General features: G+C 51.4%; 6 protein-coding genes across 6 annotated transcripts; 4 read left to right on the forward strand and 2 right to left on the reverse strand.

Moving 5' to 3' along the window:
- Window positions 1-420: 420 nt before the first annotated feature.
- Window positions 421-1,934, forward strand: BO82DRAFT_344923 (uncharacterized protein; the record flags this gene model as incomplete). The annotated part of the gene is made up of 6 exons (XM_025633678.1): window positions 421-631; window positions 698-1,070; window positions 1,141-1,258; window positions 1,328-1,395; window positions 1,448-1,478; window positions 1,538-1,934. The coding sequence occupies exons 1-6, from the start codon at window positions 464-466 to the stop codon at window positions 1,932-1,934; spliced, it is 1,155 nt and encodes a 384-aa protein (XP_025487636.1). The 5' UTR covers window positions 421-463.
- Window positions 1,935-2,231: 297 nt separating this feature from the next.
- BO82DRAFT_423668 (serine/threonine protein kinase) lies at window positions 2,232-2,930 on the forward strand (the record flags this gene model as incomplete). Its single annotated transcript, XM_025640255.1, has 3 exons — window positions 2,232-2,588; window positions 2,618-2,824; window positions 2,883-2,930. 3 exons carry the CDS (start codon window positions 2,232-2,234, stop codon window positions 2,928-2,930), a joined length of 612 nt encoding a protein of 203 aa, XP_025487637.1.
- A 1,399-nt stretch (window positions 2,931-4,329) lies between these two features.
- Window positions 4,330-6,509, reverse strand: BO82DRAFT_423669 (uncharacterized protein; the record flags this gene model as incomplete). Its single annotated transcript, XM_025640256.1, has 2 exons — window positions 4,330-4,707; window positions 4,800-6,509. The coding sequence occupies 2 exons, from the start codon at window positions 6,507-6,509 to the stop codon at window positions 4,330-4,332; spliced, it is 2,088 nt and encodes a 695-aa protein (XP_025487638.1).
- A 160-nt stretch (window positions 6,510-6,669) lies between these two features.
- On the forward strand, window positions 6,670-9,087 carry BO82DRAFT_423674 (uncharacterized protein; the record flags this gene model as incomplete). The annotated part of the gene is made up of 7 exons (XM_025640257.1): window positions 6,670-7,021; window positions 7,087-7,194; window positions 7,248-7,447; window positions 7,577-8,009; window positions 8,084-8,201; window positions 8,286-8,630; window positions 8,691-9,087. 7 exons carry the CDS (start codon window positions 6,670-6,672, stop codon window positions 8,776-8,778), a joined length of 1,644 nt encoding a protein of 547 aa, XP_025487639.1. The 3' UTR covers window positions 8,779-9,087.
- Window positions 9,088-10,198: 1,111 nt separating this feature from the next.
- On the reverse strand, window positions 10,199-11,413 carry BO82DRAFT_406190 (uncharacterized protein; the record flags this gene model as incomplete). Its single annotated transcript, XM_025639548.1, has 3 exons — window positions 10,199-11,063; window positions 11,124-11,224; window positions 11,276-11,413. The coding sequence occupies 3 exons, from the start codon at window positions 11,411-11,413 to the stop codon at window positions 10,199-10,201; spliced, it is 1,104 nt and encodes a 367-aa protein (XP_025487640.1).
- Window positions 11,414-13,949: 2,536 nt separating this feature from the next.
- Window positions 13,950-19,271, forward strand: BO82DRAFT_406191 (uncharacterized protein; the record flags this gene model as incomplete). The annotated part of the gene is made up of 5 exons (XM_025639549.1): window positions 13,950-14,016; window positions 15,592-16,506; window positions 16,587-16,958; window positions 17,060-19,170; window positions 19,224-19,271. 5 exons carry the CDS (start codon window positions 13,950-13,952, stop codon window positions 19,269-19,271), a joined length of 3,513 nt encoding a protein of 1,170 aa, XP_025487641.1.
- Between the last annotated feature and the right edge of the window lie 810 nt (window positions 19,272-20,081).

Here is a 20,081-nt window from a genome sequence, read left to right on the forward strand (position 1 = left end):
ACAAGGACTGAGCCCGACTGCATGTTGATGGGGTGCAGTACAGTGCATCCACGAACGCCTGAGGGGAGGGTTAAGCCCAGCCCGGTAAGCCACTGAGCAATTAAGCTAAAACCTTCACTCCTGCATAAGTGTCGTCGAATAGCGCTGGTTGCGTGGTTTTCCCTCCGAACTAGTTCCGGCGCCAACCACAAGGAGAATTGTGTGCTTACTTTATGAGAACATCAGGCAACACACCCGATTGATTGACACCAATTAGCTCTGGAGTAAGCAATCTCGGAGGCACGGCCTATAGTTGATGCCTCTATCGCACCGAACCGGGCTATAGAGCGACATGCCTTTGCCCGGGTAATATTGAAAACACGCTGCCTGCTGCCGCGTTTCTCTCTCCTACCTCTTTCCTCTTCTCCTACCTTCTCCTGAAAATTTCCTCCACGGCCACCTTGGGCAGTCTCGCCTCCACACTATGGCGGGAACCCCGGCATATGACCAGCAGAATAAGGGTCCAGTTCTGCTGGCTGTGATGTGGACACTGACTGGTCTCGCGACCGTGCTGGTATGGGCCCGATTGTTTATTCGCACCAAAGTCGTGCGTGCGTTTGGGCTGGATGATCGGCTCATTGCCATTTCGATGGTAAGGCCCTCTTAGACTACTATAATTCGGATGTCAGAACCGTATCTGACTCGTCTCCAACTCCAGATCTTAGGGCTAGTCAACGTGATCATTGCCACGGTCGCCGTCCACTATGGCTTCGGCAGACACTCGTCCACGATCGGCCACGCCGCGACTGAGCGTGCGAATATGACCATCGATATCGGCTGGATCTTCGGCATCCTCTCCTTCGCCTTCCCCAAAATGGGGGTAGCAGCCCTGCTACACCGTATCTTAGTCCCGGGCTTCCGTATGCAGTGCGCGCTGTGGGGCTTGACTGGGTTGGTGATGGCCGTCGCTGTTGTTAACATCCTTATTTTCTTTACCTCGTGCGATCCGCCGCGCGCCCTGTGGACGACGGTTTCAGGGTCCACCTGTCGCAGTTCCAGTGTGATAATCGGATTTGCAACGTTTAATGGGGGTGAGTTCCTCCTAATCGAGTTACAGGGCTTCTGTTTACTAAGATAGGCAAAACCCTCGCGGGCTGATAGTGCTGTCCGCCTTCACCGATCTCAGCCTCGCCATCTACCCGAGCGTGGTTCTCTGGAAGCTGCAGATGTCGCTCCATAAGAAGATGGCGCTGTGTGCCGCGTTGGGGATGGGTGCGATGTAGGCTTTGCTCCCTACCCTTCTCAATCCTCTCTCTGCTCCTGCTGCTGCTGATGCCTGTACTTGCAGATCCGCCTGCGCGGCCATCATCAAAACCACCCACATCAACGCCCTCGCCAACGTCTCGGACGCAACCTGTAACTCAACTTCCCCACAACTCGCATGAGACACGCTAACCAAAGACCTCAGATGCAAGTTGGTCCCTCGTCTTATGGACAACGTTCGTCTCCCGAGCCCCCCAATCCTAACACAATAACTAAGGTACACCCACCCGCAAAGCGTCGAAGCCGATCTCGTCATCATCGCCTCCTGCATCCCCACCCTTCAGCCACTCCTAGAGTTTCTGCTGGGCAAGCGCTCAGTCGCCTCCTACAGCCACCCTCGCTCCTACCCGAAGGCCACCGGCTACGGGGAGGGTGGCTCGAAGGCTTCCAATAAGCGCTCCCGCCGCTCGACGATGCTCGACCCGACCGCCATCACAATCACCTCGATGCGCCGCGACAGCCAGGAGGAGATCCTACCGAATGAGCTCCGGTTGCCGGTCCCAGGACCGACACAGAAGCCCGGGTGGGAGATCCAACGGACGGATCACATTGTGATCGAGTATGAGATGGAAACTACCGGTGAGGGGAGGGCCGAGGGAGCGGGAGGGGCGGCGGCCGGGCGGAAACCCTAATTGACGGGTAGACATGGCTGACGAGCTGGGCCGTGGCGGTGATCGAGTCCACCGGCAGTAGAGGTGGCGCGTACTACCTAATTACAATATCTCATGATATTGACTATGGTCTAATAGATGAGAAACAGGTAGCTGGGTTACAGGGTCATTATTCAACTTACGTAATCCCGCTATTTATTATCATTAACCAAGGCCTGTCCACTTTCTGTTCTCTGCCCTGCTCCGACCCCCTTGATAGAGAGAAATATGCATTTCCACCGGACAACAATGCACTTAGGAAGTGCTCACTTGAAGAACATGGATCTCTCCAATATTAACATTATCAGGCGGGTTACGTGCTCTGATTCGTCTGCAATATTCGGGGTAGATCTACAAGGACAAAAGTATGCATTAAAGGTTTTCCACGACAACGGTCACCCTGAATATACCGAAAAAGGTCGTGATTTGAGCAGATTTCGCTGCGAGTTGAATGCTTATAAGAAGCTCTGCACCTCTGGTGTCTGTGCACGTGGTTTCGTGCCACAATTCTACGGCTACATCAATCGAATGAATCCCGCAGCATTCCATCCTGCTTTACAATCTTTCGCCCGAGACAAGCTAAGGCCGAGAGCAATATTGCTAGAATATTTCCCGAATACAGAGAGTCTGAACTGCGTGAACTACTCGACGCGCTCTATCTCCAGGCCATTGAGGGCATGCATGAGATACACAAGGCGGGTATCAACCATCAAGACATCTACCCAAAAAACCTTCCCCTGGTCCATGGTAACCCCGACAGGCTGGTCTGGATTGACTTTGATGTTGCAACGAACTTCACCGACTTTGGCCCTGAACAGCTGGCCCGCTGTGACTACGGAATTGCGCTTGTGAAGGGATTCGCGGAAGCTCTAGTATGGGTTCCGATGCTGTCTAAATTCGAATCATTAGTGTGCTAGCTAACAAATACAGAGAGATGACCAGGCTGCGGGACGCCCGCCGAATAAAAGATTTTACTAAGGGTTCCACAGGCGTTTATGTGTTATGACAATGGTGGGTGGCATTCAAGCGTGCTTTCTTGTAACAGATATTAGTCGGGGCGGAGTTTGAAGTAAGGGCTGTTTGGGTTTATTTTACTCCTTCATATAACCATGAATCAACATCTGTATTCCTCAGAGCAGCTCTTGGAGCCAATTGGATCCTGTCTTAGCTACACCGTTTGCGCTGCCATCCTCGTCTAGAATGATTTTCCGCCAAAATGCCGGGTATATCTCCGAAGCAGGTCAATTCTCCACAAGAAAACCCGGTATACAGTAATAAGTATGGGCAATCAGCATTGCCCTTATTATTCCAAGGGAGACATTGTGATTTCTCTTACATATTCGTGACCATAAAGGCAGTGAAGGCGGCTATTGTATCGCAGCTGCAGCATGGCGATTTCGGGGCTCTGCGAGCGAACACCTAGGCTAGGATGTTGCTTCTGAGGGCCGAGGAATTCATTTACATGGAGGAGCCAATTGAGTGCTGTATCAGAAGCATGAGAGGAGGGTCCAGGGATGCTCAATGAAGAGTTGGCATCAAAAACAATATGATTTCCCACAGTTGCACAGTGGTTCGGAACCGGCTAACACCTTTTGGACTTATTTCCGGGGGATTAAGTTGCAAGAGTGTGGAGGTGTAGCTGATTTCGAATACCACTGTAAATTATGATGGATAATGATAATCAATCCTTTCGGCTTGAGCAAGGCGACGACATGACGGCTTACTCAACTTCCGCGGCCACATCTTTGAAAGGTTGAGCACCAGGACAGTCACATGGTCGGCAATAAAATTGACCACCCAAGTGCCTCTGCCCGTCCGCTGGAGCAGTTCATTCACCCTTGCAGAACATGACTTGACGCGAACCAATACAGATTTGTTGGCGAAGCCCCATGCCCTGGCGCTAAAGGAGGTCATCAGACACTACTAAGTTAGTACTGTAAGTCTCAGCAGACTGCCCAGCCAAGAGAGCCGCTATTGATTGCCGCAAGACTTGAGAACCAACTGCGCTTCCGTACTATGAGCAGGTAGGTAGGTAGGTAGGATCACTGATGGATAGGTCTGAATCAGTAAATTCAGTCGGCCTGAAGAAAATGTGGATCTCAACGCCTAGTACGGAGTACTTGCCATCATCTATCGCCGGGCCTATTCGTGGTCGACCCTCAACAGCAACGGAGAACCAGAAATCTATGCGCAAGACTGTCTTATACACACAATTGAACTGTCACTGTCATACCGTCTAAGAACTATTCTTATAACGTGGCGAACAGGGGGTCAGTAATTCATCTACCTAAGTATTTAGTTTTCCCTAATCCCCCAAACACCCAAGATTACGCTAAGCCATTCACCTCGCCTCATCGCTCCATTCAGTGGCTTCAAATCAGTCCAGGTGTTCGATCGCGAAGTCCTCCACCTTCAACCCATACTTGACCACTCGGCAGACCTGATAGACTGCCAGCCCGATATACATCAGATAATTTTCGAGCTCGTCGTTCCACTGCGCCACGGCTTTCCCCCAGGTGCCGGCAAACCCGGCGATAGTTTCGATGAACCCGTTCACAATCAGCACCTCGTTGATTTCTGCGGCGGTGGCGTCCATGGTATCGCCTGTGAGCCCGAGGCACAGCGACGGCACCGACAGCACGGCACTGACGGTCCCCTTCCACCGCTTGACTACTGGTCGTTCCAGCTTCATCTTCTTGCCCACGAGTTTGACCACGGTGCCGGAGGTGAATTTGGCGCCGGTGAGGGCCCAGCCCTGAAGATTGAATGTTAGTTTCAGATCGTGCGTGAGTAGGGGTAATGAGAAATTTGGGAATTATGCCGAGGAGCATGATGTGTAACACTTACCGCGTATTTGATGGCGTGTTTGGTGTCAAGCGAGGCAGTGGTCAGTCCAGAAGAGTAGGAGGTGGCGGATGTCGCGCCATTCCCCACAGGCCAGGTTGTGAATCCGTTCACGGCGGCAAAGGTCAGGGACGCCGAATCAAAGACATTCATGATGCTGTCCACCGGTCCAAAGGGGATAGATTCGAGCCCGAGCCCCTCGAAGGCGCCATCGAGCCCCAGCGAAAGCATGTCAAACTCGGTCTCAATCAGGAGCACGCCCGACTCCGCAGCGACACTGAACCCTCGGATATCCGCTGCGAGCGATGTATCGCCCCGGCCCTCAACGTACTGGCTGAAGGTACTCTTCGTCAATCGTCCAGACAATTTAGGGGGCGCCCGCTTCTTCTTCGCCTTGTACAGCACCGTGGTCGGGATCGCGATCAGCAGCGCGCAGAAGTTCAGCAGCGTCAGGGGCCGGCCCCGGGCGATCACGTTCTTCCAGAGCCACGTTATCACGGGGATGTTGATCTCCTTGGTTGCCAGGACCTGCACGAGGTCGATGCCCAGTTTCAGGGCATCGAACAGGATGTCGACCAGCTTCTCCACCGCGTCGACCATCCCGTTGACCAGGTCCACGCCCACCTTGGCCATCACCTGCCGCACGCTGAAGTTGGCGGGGTTGAAAAATTCGATTAAGTCTTTGGCCACATTCGTCACCGTCTTCATGATGATCTGCACCTCGTCCTTGACATCCTGCCACAGCTTGACGAGTTGGTCTTCAGTCGTGCCTCCTGTCGCGAAGGTTTTGGCGCCGCTGTCGTCTTGCAGCACCGCATTCGTCGTTCCGCCGCCGTAGGTGAAGTAGTACGTCGACCAGTTATAGGGCACTGCCGCCTTGGCTTCATCCTCGTCGGCGCCCTGGTCTGCCTTGCCATCTGTATCACTGGCAGTGCTAGATGCGACAGTGGTCTTGTTCTTGCTATCGCTGCCTCCCAGCCGCGCTCCGTTGTAGTCGTTGGACTGAAGAGAGGTGAGATTCTGCAGAATGGTCGAGCGCACGTTCTCCAACCACTTGTGCGCGTCGAGGTCTGCCGCGTCCAGCGCCTCCTTGCCATAGTCCAGGGCTGCGGTGAGCCCCGCGGCGATACTGTCGGTTGTGTCCAGGATGTCGCCCCACCCAAACAAGTAACTGATGAACTCGATGATATCCTTGATCACGGCGCCAATCTTCTTGAACACCCAGATAACGCCTTTCACGATCGAGGTGATGGTGTTGAGGGCGATCTCGAAGATCTCCTCGCCGATTTTGACGATAAATTTCCACACGCCGCCGACAAGATTGCAGGTCCAGTCCCAGACATCCTCCGCAACTGAGGTGAGCCAATGCCACGCTCCAGCAAAGGCGTCCTCTATGTCGGACCAGAAACCATACGGCACGGGGGTACTGCGACTTGGAGTGGTAATCGTCGCGTGGTATGTCTGCAGCTTTTGTTTCTCCTGCGCATGTAGATCATTCGCACTGGCGACGAGCTGTTGGAAGATCTTTGCGACGGCATCCGGATCGTCGGGGGCTTTCTCAAACAAAGGGGTCCCGTCCGGCTTCTTCAGGTTCTTGACCTGCTCGCCGGTTTTGATGTCCTGGACCTTGGGGAGGATCTTATGGGATGGATCAAGCATCGGATCCGTTAGAGCTCGTTGGGGGGAGAGGGCGATGCAGATTCGGAGAACCATTCGACAAGAGCCACACTCGGTCCTACATTTTTTGAGGACTCCCCCCTCTCTCCATTGTCAGGCCTATATAATAGGACTCTGCTCGAGTGGCTGCTCACACAAAGACAGCCAAAAAACAACTAACATCATTCAGTTTTGTCGCCAGGCCGCGTCCAGCATCATGAGCTCCTCCCAGGAGTATTATGTTAACAACACCAGTCCTGACCCTTATGATCAGATCATCGTCCTCTCGCAGAAGGTGATTAATGCAGGGTTCAAGAACATGTGGAAGCTCGCCCAGGGGGAAGACGAGGGTCCTTTGACACACTTCCACAAAAGCATCCACGGCGAGTCGATCGACGCGACTGTTGGGGCCCCTTCCGTGCAGCTCCATGTCGAAAGCCGTGAGCCCATGTTGTATTTTCTGTTAGCCTTGAGGACGGGAAAAGTGGTCCTGTATAAAAGTCAGGAGTCCGACGATACCATCGAACTCGACATCGACAACTGGGTCCTTGCCTTCGATGTGGTGATCAGTAAGTGCGCGCCGGCGAAACAGGGAGGCTTTGTTCTCGAACTGCTTTTGCTAACCCTCCGCCAGACCAGAAGAAAATCTCGAAGGACTCGGACGAATACAAGAAGTTCAAAGAGCGTGCAGGGCTTCCCGAGTCAAACTTCTCTCTCGCGCAGCTCTTCATCGACTCGTCATGTTAGTGCTCTATTGTTCCTATCAGATGGCCTGCTTTTAACGTCCAAACACAGCCAGCACCAAGTTCAACGAGGATATCACGACGCTCGGTAAAGCCAAGTTGAGCGATCTGAGCGGCGATTCCCGGGCTAGCTTGCTTAGGTTCATTGATCACTGGATTAAGGGGATGTCTGAGAATGGCAAAAGTATTCTAGGATACTCCGCCCAGCGAGAGGTCAGCAAAAGCGCTGATGAGCGTAAGAGAGCCTCTCACGTGTAGTGTCAGCACACCCAAGAAACTTGTTGATTGATGTCGGTCCGTGCAGTCAACCCATACGCACCATCGTTCCCGCCTACCAGTATCGATTATTTCTGTTATCCATGGCGCGGGGCGGATGGTCAGGGATCCAACAAGGATTACCAGGACGACAACGCCATGTCATACCTATTGATGTCAAACTTCAAGAACCCTCCGGCTGAGGGTGCCATGGGCTACACCGGACCGTGGGTTGATGGCGCAGGCGATCGAGGGGCCTCGTCCTGCATGAGCCGCACCTTGTTCTGGGAATGGATGCTGCCGCTGGCTAGACAGGTGGTGGTGGCCATGACTCCGGTGCCGGACACGCCATACCTCGAGTGGGTGGGAACCCCGGCCGACACACCTTATGGTTTTTGGACCAGGTATCATATCGGCGATGCCGGGGCGTCGGACAGCAGTTATAAATGGGTTCCAAATGCGTACGGCGGATGGTCCACGAGCACCGAGGATAAGTCCACGGCGAAGAAAGTCAACAAACCCGGTAGTGGGAGTGATTGGATGAATGCGGCACAGTATGGTATGCACTGGCCTTGGTCTTCGGTCTCCTCCGAAAAGGATAAATCAAGGGCTTGAGAGGCTGACACCGTCTAGTCACCAATATCCAGGCTACGGTCTCTTTCACGGCCGGAAAAGAAAGCTTCATAGTGAAGGGAGGCAATGACTTCAAATATGACCTCAATCATCACAGATCCTCAGGGAGTCCCACCGAGTGAGCCTTTCTTTCTTTCCTCTTTTGTGCCTCATGGCGGTCTGAATGCCTCTTCTGACGTGGCGGGTGGCCCTGGATTTGCAGGTTCTGGGTGACTGTACACACCACATGGGAACTCGAAATTGATATGACCTCGATTGAAGAGGGCGGGATTGTCTTTCGTCCCAAGGACAGCAATGACCACGTGCAAGTCACGTATGAGGAAGGTGGGGGTATGAGATTGACTGATACGGCGAAGTATATCGCCGACGAGATGGCAGACGACCTCAAGGCAAGCATGAATTTTGCACTGGATAGTGTCAGTCACGTCTTGGCCGAGGCGATGGCCAACGCAAATCGCCTCTGCCTCCCGGCCGCCGGGACTTTCTTCATGAAGGATCCTCTCTTCAACCAGAGCGGCGATCTGCTGGTCAAGCTGGCATACGATGGGTACGTGCTTCTCCTCAGTGATGATGCTTCCAGAGTGATCTCTATCTGACAGTTTGAAAGGGCGGATCCTCCACCACCCCCGCCCACAGGGAAATATAGATCCCGGCCCCCGACGTTAAACAGTGTGATTCGTCGCGTGGATTCTTAGGCAGTGGAAATGCATGAGTTCGTGTTTCTTTTGAGGGTTGCTAGCGGACAACTTGGCTTTCAAAGTGCCTCTTTTAGGTGGTCATGAACGGCCACGACCTTGGATGGGGAGGGCCTCCTTACTAGGAACTAGGACACTTTCATCATTTTATATCGAGATCGGCGTTACGCAGGAATACGAAGCAGCACTGTCCTGAATCTGTTAATATATCCTTTCTGACTTGGAGACATGAGACGTATTGCTTGTCTGCGCGATGTGCAGCTCAGTAGAGTGAAAGCATGCATATGTCAATCGAATCTTAAGTGTTAGAGCTATTGGTTTTTGTTTTTTGTATCTTCTGTTACTTATCTTAGTCTATATCAAGTATAGATGACACATGTAATCTTATTCCCTTCAGCCACACACGGAGGGGCCAAACAAGCGGCCGTGCGAGAGGACTACTTCAATATGTTACATATTGAAGCTAGTCATGTCTATGTCGGCTACCGCCCGGGAAGGATAGCCCTATTCCTGGTCTCCAACTTGCATTCAATCCTAGTGCTTACTTTTCCGTATGTTTAAACCACAACCAAACACTTAACTTATTTCGCCTTCATCTCTAATCTACCTCCATGTTCAAATCTCTCACTCTCATTCTAGCCAAGCCCACAACTCAGTCAACGGAAAACAACAGCACGTCATCAGAAATGCCTCCCGAACCCCGCCAAAACCCAAACCTAGGTTTCGACTCAGTCTTGGACCTGAACCTCTTGGAAGACTGGGACGATGAAGAAGATATCTGTATAAGAAACTACTAATATCACTAGTCAACGGCGAGACGTCACCCACGCAGGCCGCGACCGAAAATGACACCTACATCACAACAGAGTCCAACGAGCGATACGAACTTCACCGAGCGTATACCTACCATCGCGATCAGATGCCGCCGCATACAGTACTGAATGAAGATCCTCTGGCGGTGAAAATGGAGGGCAACACCGAGGAAGAAGTCACGATCGAAGCCCCAGCTCCAGGAGCGTGCGGTGGATTACCCGACTGGCCTCGGCTTTTCCGCCGGAGCACGTCGGGCAAGACCGCATCGTCGCCTTCCTCGAAGCCCTTAGAGCGCCCCCTTGCCATGGGATCCACATCATCAATCCTTCGCGAGCGAATGACGAGGAGCATGGCTTCTACACCACACTGGAAGTGTGGCCGCTGGACGGGAGCTCGCGGGCTTGGTTCGTCAAAGGAGGATTGCCCACGAAGAGGCGGCTGTTTTGTCTCCCGTGACAGGCAGTCTGTATTGCTTGCTTTTGGGTTTTATACCCCGGCATATGATACTTGGAACTTACAACAGGTCCTGCGCCATCAATTCATTTGCCCCTTGCTGTAACCTTGAATCAACACTCTCCGTATGTATATCGAGTTTCACACAGTGTCCTCAGTATGTTAGGCTCTCTAGGTTGTTCGGGAACCATTGCGCGTCTTCGCTCAGACCGTTCGTCAAGATACCAACCGCAAGGCGAACGGCAAAGACCCCCCAATTGATCTTGAGTCCCTCCGGCTCGGGTGCTTCGCTCTCATTCCTCTCTTCATCCCAGGTCGACATGTCAGGGTCTTCATTTTGGTAGAAGCATGCAAACAGTAGGCGAAGGGCGTCATCTGCCTCAGCCTTCGCTGCTCGGGCTTGCTCTTGAGTGAACGAGTTGGTCTGGTACTTGGGGGACTCCCAGAGCTTCTGCATCCAGTCGCCGTATTCCCCGAAGGCATCTTCGCCGTTTATGTATCCGACCTCATTCAGCATCTGCATCATCTCTCCCATCGTAGCCTCGTCCATCGCCCCAATATCGATCATCGTCTCGATCATCTTCCGCATCTGCTCCATGCTAATGTACCCGCTTCGCACCACATCCTTGAGCATCTCAACATCCACGTGGCCCTGCTCGTCGATCACCTCCTGGCAGAGCTGCTGGCCCATCCTCATCCTCTCCTGCTCAAACTCGTCCTCGTCCGACCCGCGCTGGACTTCCTCGGCGGACGGCGCGTCCGCCTGCAGGTCTAGCTGCCCCAGCGCCTCAGCAATCTGCTCGTCCACCACCTCCCCCGCATCTTTCGGGTCGGCTTCGTGGGCGTCATTGTCCAGCTCCGCCGATTCATGGCTGAGCTGGTTGGTGTCCGCGGCGGTCGACCGGCAGCGTTCTTCGACCTCCTCCATCTTGCCGACGACAATCTTCAAGCCGAAGATCCGGGCAAAGTCGGCGACCGAGGACGCCAACTCGGCGCAGCGCTTCCAGTCCCCACGGAAGCTTGGGTCTGCGAGTTAGCCTCTTCGTCCCAGGGGCGAACGGAAAATCATTGTACAGTACCTCTCGTTTTCCAATCGCCAGAGGGCTTGTCTCATCATCTTGAACCTCCAGTTGACTTCCCACTCTTGCTCTCCGTCGTTATCAAAGTAGTACAGAAAGTTCTACAGAGATATTAGTCAAGCTTTCCTTCAAACGGGACTGGGGTTGCGGACCTCGAACAGTTGGTCCTTGTCAAAGTGCTTTTCCAGCTCCCATTTCCCCATTTCCCAGAAATCATCGTACATGTTCTCATATTGCTCTTTCATGAAGGGCTTCATCTCCTCTCTTTCTTTGTCGAGACTAGGATCCATTTGCTCGAGGGCGAAGCTTGGTACGGGGCTAGGGGTAAAGTTGCAGGCACTAGACTGGTATTGTTGTGTTCAGACGGACAGGAGAGAGGACGCCTTTATTGTGGGATCAAGGCCGGGACAGACCGGAGACGTACAGAGCATTTATATCTCCCATGTGTGCAGCTGGCGCGTAGATCCATCTGGCATTTTCGCCACTCAGCTGAACCGAGTGAGGATCGGCATCAGCTCCCCCACCGCTTGGGCCCACTGTTGCAGAGTCGTGGGACCAATCCGCAATCCTTAGGGAGACAGAGTGTGTACCTGAGTCAATCCCTCTCGAGATGTGGAGAGCTGAAGAATTGAACCTTCACCGCATGTTATTACTGAGTCAATGGATCGGGTGTCCCCACTGTCACGATTCACGGCTGATCGAATATCGTTAGTATCTCCCCTCGCTTGCAGCTGCCGCGCTTTTCCGATTGAACTCGGTAAATGTTGATCTGGTGCCGATCCTGCAGGTATGGACCCTAAGCTCTTGTGCAGGACCAACTACTCCCCTGGGTATGGGGCAGATACCGCAGTTTTCTGGCAATAAGGAATTGCAATGAGATACATATGATCCTGTACCAGCCGGGCCATGTGAGTGATTGGTCGATCGCGTCGCCATCGACTATACCAGCGGTCGCGATGATAGGATTCAGAACTATTTCAGGAATATTTGTGGTTATCGGTTGGGGTCTCCACCTCAGGCTCTCGGTGAGGATATGTTGCATGTCCGGCTGTTTTCCCTCTTTCCACCATGTTAACACTCAGTTGGTTTGGAGGTAGCAGAAGAGGAAATAGGAGATGAAGCAAGAGTAAAACAAAAAACATACAACAGAAGGGATTCGCTGGTGGTCACCCACCCAACTACTAACCTCCCGGCGTGTGGCTTAAGTACGGCTGAGCGGACGGGAAGCCCTGTTCTCCACACCCTGTGGTCGTATGTACTAATCTCTCGCTAGCTAACGTATATAAGACTCGTTTCCCTGTCTCTTGTCGAAGGGAATCCTTTCTTGTGTTCATATGATAATGACAATCTAGTATCGCTTGTTCTGCCTTAACCACACCTGTCTGTGAATCCCATTCGGCCATGGTGGCCAGGCTTGACTTTAGTACGAGTTGGCCCCGTCGTTGATTACCCATTGTTCCCATTGATGCTCGCCACTTGACCTCAGGGCTAATTCATCAAGAGTACCCTGAGGATTTCACTGTATAGGGTGCTGCAGCCCTGGTCGATCGCCCCCTGCAAGCCCCTACTGCGAGCTCACAGTAAGACTATTCTTGCAACTCGGAACTGAGCGGAGGTGAACATAAGATTATGACTATCACCACCTTTCACAGACTCAAGGTTCATCCCCCAGAATCTGAGGCAAAAACAGCACAACATCTACCATTCTATTAATGTGGTTTGAGGGGCATGGGAATGGGCCTTCGAGCTGAACCCCAACGTTTCCTGAGAATTGATCTCGATCAAATCTGGCCCGGCTACCGAGGGAACAAGAACGACAACAACAGCTTCAACCTCTACAACCGGTTAGGAGAAATTGCCTTCCATATCTCATTCCGTCGACATGACCAGAGGATTCGATTTAACGCCTACAACAGGAGGCGAGGGTGGGGCGATGAGGCGTGGCTACCCTTCCCCAAGTGGATCTCTGATGAGAGGCCTTTCGAAATGTTCATTAACTATCAGTCCCAGGGCAGCTATATTGTTAACTGCGACTTTTGCTCGCAAGTCGACGTGGACCCATGCGAACCACCCCCCAAATTCACTGGCCTATAGTTCATTGAATGACAATAATGCCATGTCTGGACAGAATTTGAATACTGAGCTGCAGTACTATTAGGTTGAATGAAGGAGGCGCGAGTAGGGTAGCTGATTGGGCCACGCAAGTATGATGGATTTTGGCATACCTGCCAAGGCGACTTGACGAGGTGTCTTCTCAATTTTGAATGTGTAACATATGATTCTCGCAAGTCGCTTCATAATCCTGGTTGGTACAATCTTCAAAAGTATAGCCTCGCCAATCCTACTATCCACGTTGGTGGTACTAAAGAAGGAGTTGCTTGGCCTGTCAATGAGTCAGCGCATTGTGCTTTTACATTTTATTAAACCCCCGAGATCCCGCGCCAAGGGATTCACAAGCACTAATGCCATTTCCCTCCATCCCACAGGCTACTGCTGACCTAAGATTTCAAGGTAAACAGATCAAACATACAGATATGGATAATCAATTTACTCGGTTTCATACTACCTTGAAAACGGTTAATGTGAATGTTCTTGACAAGAGATTCAGGACTTCAATCAGTCACCTGTAAAAGAAGGGCTCTTGGGAGACCATTGAGGTATTACTTGCAGCAGGCGCTGATGTTGAAATCACAGGGTCACCATCCTACCAGGCAGCAGCTGGAGGCCATCATCGGGTGGCGGAGCTATCACTGGCCGGAATTGCCAAGGCCAATCGAAAGGGTGCGAATGGCAAAATCTCACTTTACCGAGCAATTATTCATGATCATGTCATTATCGTCAAACGGCTTCTCGCGGCGAGAGAAGACGATGGCCGGTCTCTCCCAGACCTGCTGTGGGCGCAGTGTGGACAGACCATGGCACAACATATGCTAGAATTCCTCTGTTAGGTGTCGATTAGAATGAAAACTCCAACCGTATTTCGATGGCGCTCTCTGGCTTTTGGATTGGGTCTTACAATCCGACACCCGGAAGTGGCGCAACACCTGCTCAAACCCGGTTGATACTCTCTCTGCTGGGTTGGCTTAAAGATAAGTCTCTCTCAACATGAACGATAGGTATTAGACTATAGCCCTGCACCATGCGTCCAATCTTGGTTCTGCGGTGATCATAGTCTCTACTGGCAGCTCCTGAATATAACCGGATATAGAGGATTGAAACGAGCAAACACCTCTGACCTTTGACACCCAGATTGGCCATCGCTATGCTATCAAAGATCTCCTTGCTTATGAGACGGTCACGTGTCAGATCCACAAACAGGACATGGATCGCATGACAGCTCCTACTCTCGCAGCCAAGAATGGGCATCATCAAGTGGGAGAAGTGCTGCTTGAAGTCAACAGATTAGACTTTGGTTGCAAGGATGCGAATGGCCAAACGCCCCTTTCTCTGGCAGCAATAACGGATCACTATGAAGTTGTCAATCCGCTCCTTACCTAAGAAAGACCTGGATCGGCTTTCGGAGGACGAAAATAATCACAAACCTCTCAAGCATGTCATTATGAGCGATAGCTTCGATGGAGGCAGACTCGACCATACTACAGGTGTTTTTGGCCTTGGATGTAGATAACTGATGGCGTTGTGGTTCTATTGTCATTGTCACATACGACTTGAATGTTCACTTTATACCCTGCATATTAATTCAACGAGCCGATGCGAGAGATGTTGGCATTTTGCCTATTGCCCTCTGTCTGATATACATTTATGGTTTTGTTAGTTTACCGAATATCTGGAACGGCGTTTTGCTAGAGGGAATTCTGGGACTGATCTTATAACTTGATGATAATAACAACCATAAAGCTAGATATAAACCTCACTTATGCGACGTAGACTTTTGTACATTTTGAGGGACTTGGTAATCATGTTATTGCCGTAAATATAGTGGTTGGGAAAAACCTTGTTCTTGATGATCAAGTACGCTGGACAATCGTATTTTCACCGGAGCCTTTCAACGAAGCCTTATCTATGTGCCATGTAACTTGCCAGTCGTCGGTAAGGAATTTAGTCAAGAAAGATCAAGCCCATCATTTTAGGCACTCGCGGCGGGGGGCCGGTCATTATCACAGATCTAGTGCCTTAGCTCTGCCCTAGATCCAAGTCCCCTGTCATAACCAGCCAGCCAGAGCCCAGCATTAAAACCGGTCCAGGAGCGGGCGCATTCACGACCTGGTCTAACGTGCTAACTTGTACTAACTCGATGGCCTTCTTTATCTAAGTACGGCTTAGTTGCACGTCCTGATCTCTACATAATAAGCGAACCTGCTACTGAGGACTGGTCCCGGAATACTGCCATTTTCTTTTTCCATTTGTGTTCTCCTTTACCCACCAAATGTCAACAGCAGCACCCCGTCCCCCACTCGAGCAGATTTTAGAATCGCAATTCTGTGCCCACTTACCCTCGAGGCGAAAGTTGTGATCCCGCTCTTTGACACGATCTATGACGCGACCGTCCAGGAGTACGAGCTGGCTCGAAATGACCCCAATAGCTATACGCTGGGGCGCATGGGCCGGTATGATGTGGTTCTGGTCCACATGCCTGGGCCTGGCAAAGCTGCTGCATCCAGCGTGGCCAGCCATATCAAACTAAGCTATCCGGGCATTGAGTTCGCCCTGTTGGTTGGAATCTGTGGTGGAGTGCCCCGCAGAGGGGACGTGGGACCGACGCAACCCAGAGAAGATATATTTCTGGGTGATGTGATCATCAGCCATGGGATCATCCAATATGATCTGGGCAAGCGCCTCGACCACCGATCCATTCGCAAGAATACGTTGGAGTGCAATCTAAGCCGATCGAGTCCGCGGATCCGGTCATTTGTCCGCCTATTAAAGACATGGGATGACCGCTTATCCGACGCACAACGCCAGTACCTTTGCACTATACAAAACAATGTCAGGCTGGATATACCATATCTTGGAACCGACAACGATATCCTGTTCAGACCTGACTATAAGCATCGCAGAACCTGTCAGTGCATGCGAGGTGTTCCTGAGGACGAAAGCCACGTGGACCGTCGTCGCGGGGGTTCAGATGAGACTCCCTATATCCCCTTTGGCCGGCTCGCCTCCGGGGATACGGTGATGAGCTCCGCCAAGGATCGGGACAAGATTGCTAGGCATGAGCAGGTGCTTGGATTTGAAATGGAAGGGGCGGGGATATGGGACAATCTTCCTTGTATCCTAGTTAAAGGAGTAAGCGACTATGCGGATAGCCATAAGAATGACGCATGGCAATTCTACGCAGCAGCAAGTGCAGCGGCGTGCATGCGTGCTCTTCTGGACCAAAGCCCCATCTCGAATGTGGCCCTACCGTCGGACCTGAGTCAGGGTATGTAGCCAACAAATGTACCACTATTTGCTTTTACCATAGGCTCTTTCAGTATTTAGATTTAACCGCTTCTACGACAGATTATCTTGGTTCTGGTGCAAATCTGCGGAAAAGAGGAGCAGAGCACTCTATGGTCACCAATGACACGCAACAGAAGGAGTATCTCGATTTATTGACCTTTCCCCAAGCTCAGTATCGCCTGAATGAGATCTTAGATCCCCATGATACAACATGCGCCTGGGTATTGGAGCGATCTGAATTCAAGTCATGGATGAGCAGCGACGACTTGGTTGACCACGGAGGGTTTTTCTGGGTCAAGGGAAAGCCGGGAGCTGGAAAGTCGACGCTCATGAAATATCTTTTTGCCAATGCCAAGAAGTTTGATCGGGATTCGATCATCTCATCTTTCTTCTTCCATGCGCAAGGAGTGAACTTGGAGAGATCAACTGTGGGTATGTATCGCTCAGTCTTGCACCAGCTGCTCTCTTGCACCAGCTGCTCTCTTGCACCGCCATTCCATCAAGTTCCAAACAGCCCTACTTCAGCCTTGCAGCAGAGATCTTGAATCAAGACGGTAGTATCACTTGGACGACACGAGATCTGAAAAACCTACTGTCATCTGTGATCCAATCTTTGACCAATCGTCACGTGTTCTTATTTATCGATGCTCTGGACGAATGTGATCAAGACGAGATGAGTGACATGATAGCGTTCCTCCAACACTTGGGATACTCTTCGAACACATGCGGAGTTAATCTGAGAATTTGTCTGGCAAGCAGACATTATCCTCAACTCAGTATTGAACGTGGCATTAAGATGATTCTGGAACACCAGCAAGATCATCAGGGCGACTTGCGGAAGTATGTTGAGGTCAAGTTGAAAGGGGGCAAGTTAAAAATGATCCAGGAGATCAAAGAGGAAATCTGCGCCCGAGCAGCAGGTGTTTTCCTCTGGGTGACACTTGTGGTCCGCTCATTGAACGATGCATTTGCCACCGGCAAAGTCCATGCCGTGCGCCAACGACTGGACGAGATCCCCGACGGGCTCGATGAGCTTTTTGCTGATATGCTTACTAGAGACACTCACGATATCAAAGACCTGATACTCTGCCTGCAGCTCATTTTATTCGCCCACCGTCGCTTGTCCCGGGATGAGCTTTACTTCGCGGTCATGTTTGCCAACTTCGACGTGGTCAAAAGAGATGGCGAAGTGCACACGGACTCCATCATCGAGAATTTCATTCTCAATGTCTCTAAAGGCCTCGTCGAAACTACCCGCGGCAAGTCACGCACGGTGCATTTCATTCACGAGTCGGTGCGCGATTTCCTATTGCGGCGAGACGGCTTTAGCAGACTGCAGGCCGGGCCGCGCAAGCACTCAGTCGGCGACGTCCACAGCCATCTGGCACAGCTTTGCTTCAGATATATGGGCCAATTCAAGTCAGTGGCTGCGGATGATATCCCAAGGCTTCATGCTTATCGGCGAACAGCGAAGAGGAAGTACAAGGAGACCGAAGCTCCCTTTCTCGAGTACGCAATCCATAGTCTCTTACCTCATAGCAATGCTGCTGAGGGTGCAGGTTCTCCACAGGCCGTCTTTCTTCAGTCATTCGCGCTATCATTCCATGAATTTAAGGCCATTCACAATGCCCTCGAACCTTACCATGCCCGCCGACATAAGCCCAAGGTGACGGTCCTATATATCCTGGCAGAGTTGAACTTGGACCACCTGGTCCGCCTCGAGCTAGAACGCACGCCACAGGAGTGGATAGAAATGGGAAGGTATCATAGTCCAATGGGCGCGGCTGTCTACGCGGGTAACGTACGCTCGATTCGAGCCTTACTGGGCTGTGGGACAACTGCAGATGCCTCTACCGACAATTCCTTGCTCGAGGCTGAAGTCATTGATCGTATGAAGCAGTTTGTGGTGGACAGTAAGCAAATCCGCATGCGATCAAAGCTTTCTATGGTCTCGTTTCTAGTGGAGTACGCTATTGAACGCGGCCATGTAGCCATACTGAAACTTCTCCATGCCACTAGCAAAGTCAATCTAAATCAGGCGCTCAACTGTGGCCTAGTGCCGCTCATCTATGCGGTCACCTGTCGTAAGGCAGAGACTTTAGACTTTCTGCTCGGCGCTGCCGGGGTACATCTGAACAATCCAGATAACAGAGATAGAGCGCTGGCAATTGCGGTCAAAGGTGGAAAACGGGACATGGTCAATGTACTGCTTTCCTACTCATTCCATCCTCACTTGAAGGATTCTACCGGAGAGGGTGTCATCCATTGGGCGGTAACCGGAAATGACGCGTCTATACTGAGACGGTTGATTGGACTGGGCTGTAACGTCGCGCATCGCGATAAGAGAGGACGAGATGCCTTATCGCATGCCGCCGAACAAGGAAAAGTGGAGATATTGTGGATTCTTATCGAGAGCGGCATGGTGGATATAGATGGAAAGGACAATACTGGAAGAACGGCTTTTTCATGGGCAGCAGGACCGGACTCGCGAACGCTACAGCAATTGTCTGAGCCAAAACAAAGTTGGGATCAATTGCAGAACCAGGTCATGCTTGTGCTACTCAGTACGGGAAAGGTCGATGTGAACTCCAAAGACAATGACCAATGGACCCCCTTGTTCTGGGCTGTTAGAGAAGACAAGCCTGTAGCTGTGGATCTTCTGCTCGAGGCCTCAGTTACAGAAGTTGACTGCAGAAGTTCGACAGGCAAAACCCTACTTTCAGTGGCCGCGAGATACGGTTGTGAAGCGGTGCTTCGTAAACTGCTACAGTCAGGTCGTGCGGACATCAATTGTCAGGACGATTTAGGGCGAACGCCCTTGTCTTGGGCTGCTAATCCTGATTGTTCTTTTCCATGGCCTGCAGTGAGTCATGCCACACGTGACAAACTGAGCGGTGTGACTATACGATCGGTATCTGCGATTCCGATGCTGCTAGAATGCCCGACGATTGATGCTAGCATTCCCGACTCTTTTGGCCATCCACCCATATGGTGGGCCCAGGTTTTCAAGCTTTCACTGTCTTTGTGGTCATCCAGTTGCTCGCAGAACATGTTTCGAAAAAGGATGAGTGCAAAATTGACACAATCATGCTCCTAGACCAAGAAACCTTGGATCGTCAGGTCCAGGTCGTCAAAGCGTCCTACAGGTTTGGTTGGGAACACTGAATTCAGACCTTCACTGCAACCGCAAGTACGGCTGATTCAGTCGCAAGCGTCTATGAAATCTCGAGTCTAGTATGATATCCTTGTAGAAGTCATCTGGGAACAAGGCTCAGTTTGTGTAGTCAACCGAGCAAAATACCTAATCATGTTTTCAAAGAGCAATATCATTCAGGAATGCTTCGACTTCTAGCATACTGAGGACACATCTCGTGTATAAACCCTCTTCTCACCTTCCGCAATGATGATTTCGGCTCAGCCACTTCTTACTCGCCAAAGATCATTAGTTTTCTATTTTGCAATTCAATCCAACCAAGCTTTTTCCTCAGGGTGTTTACGTATGTTGATGTATGTGTACTGCCGATCAGCTAGGGGGAAAAACAATCTAAAAAATAA

This window comes from Aspergillus uvarum, assembly GCF_003184745.1.
Source record: "Aspergillus uvarum CBS 121591 unplaced genomic scaffold BO82scaffold_68, whole genome shotgun sequence".
Taxonomy (NCBI): domain Eukaryota; kingdom Fungi; phylum Ascomycota; class Eurotiomycetes; order Eurotiales; family Aspergillaceae; genus Aspergillus; species Aspergillus uvarum.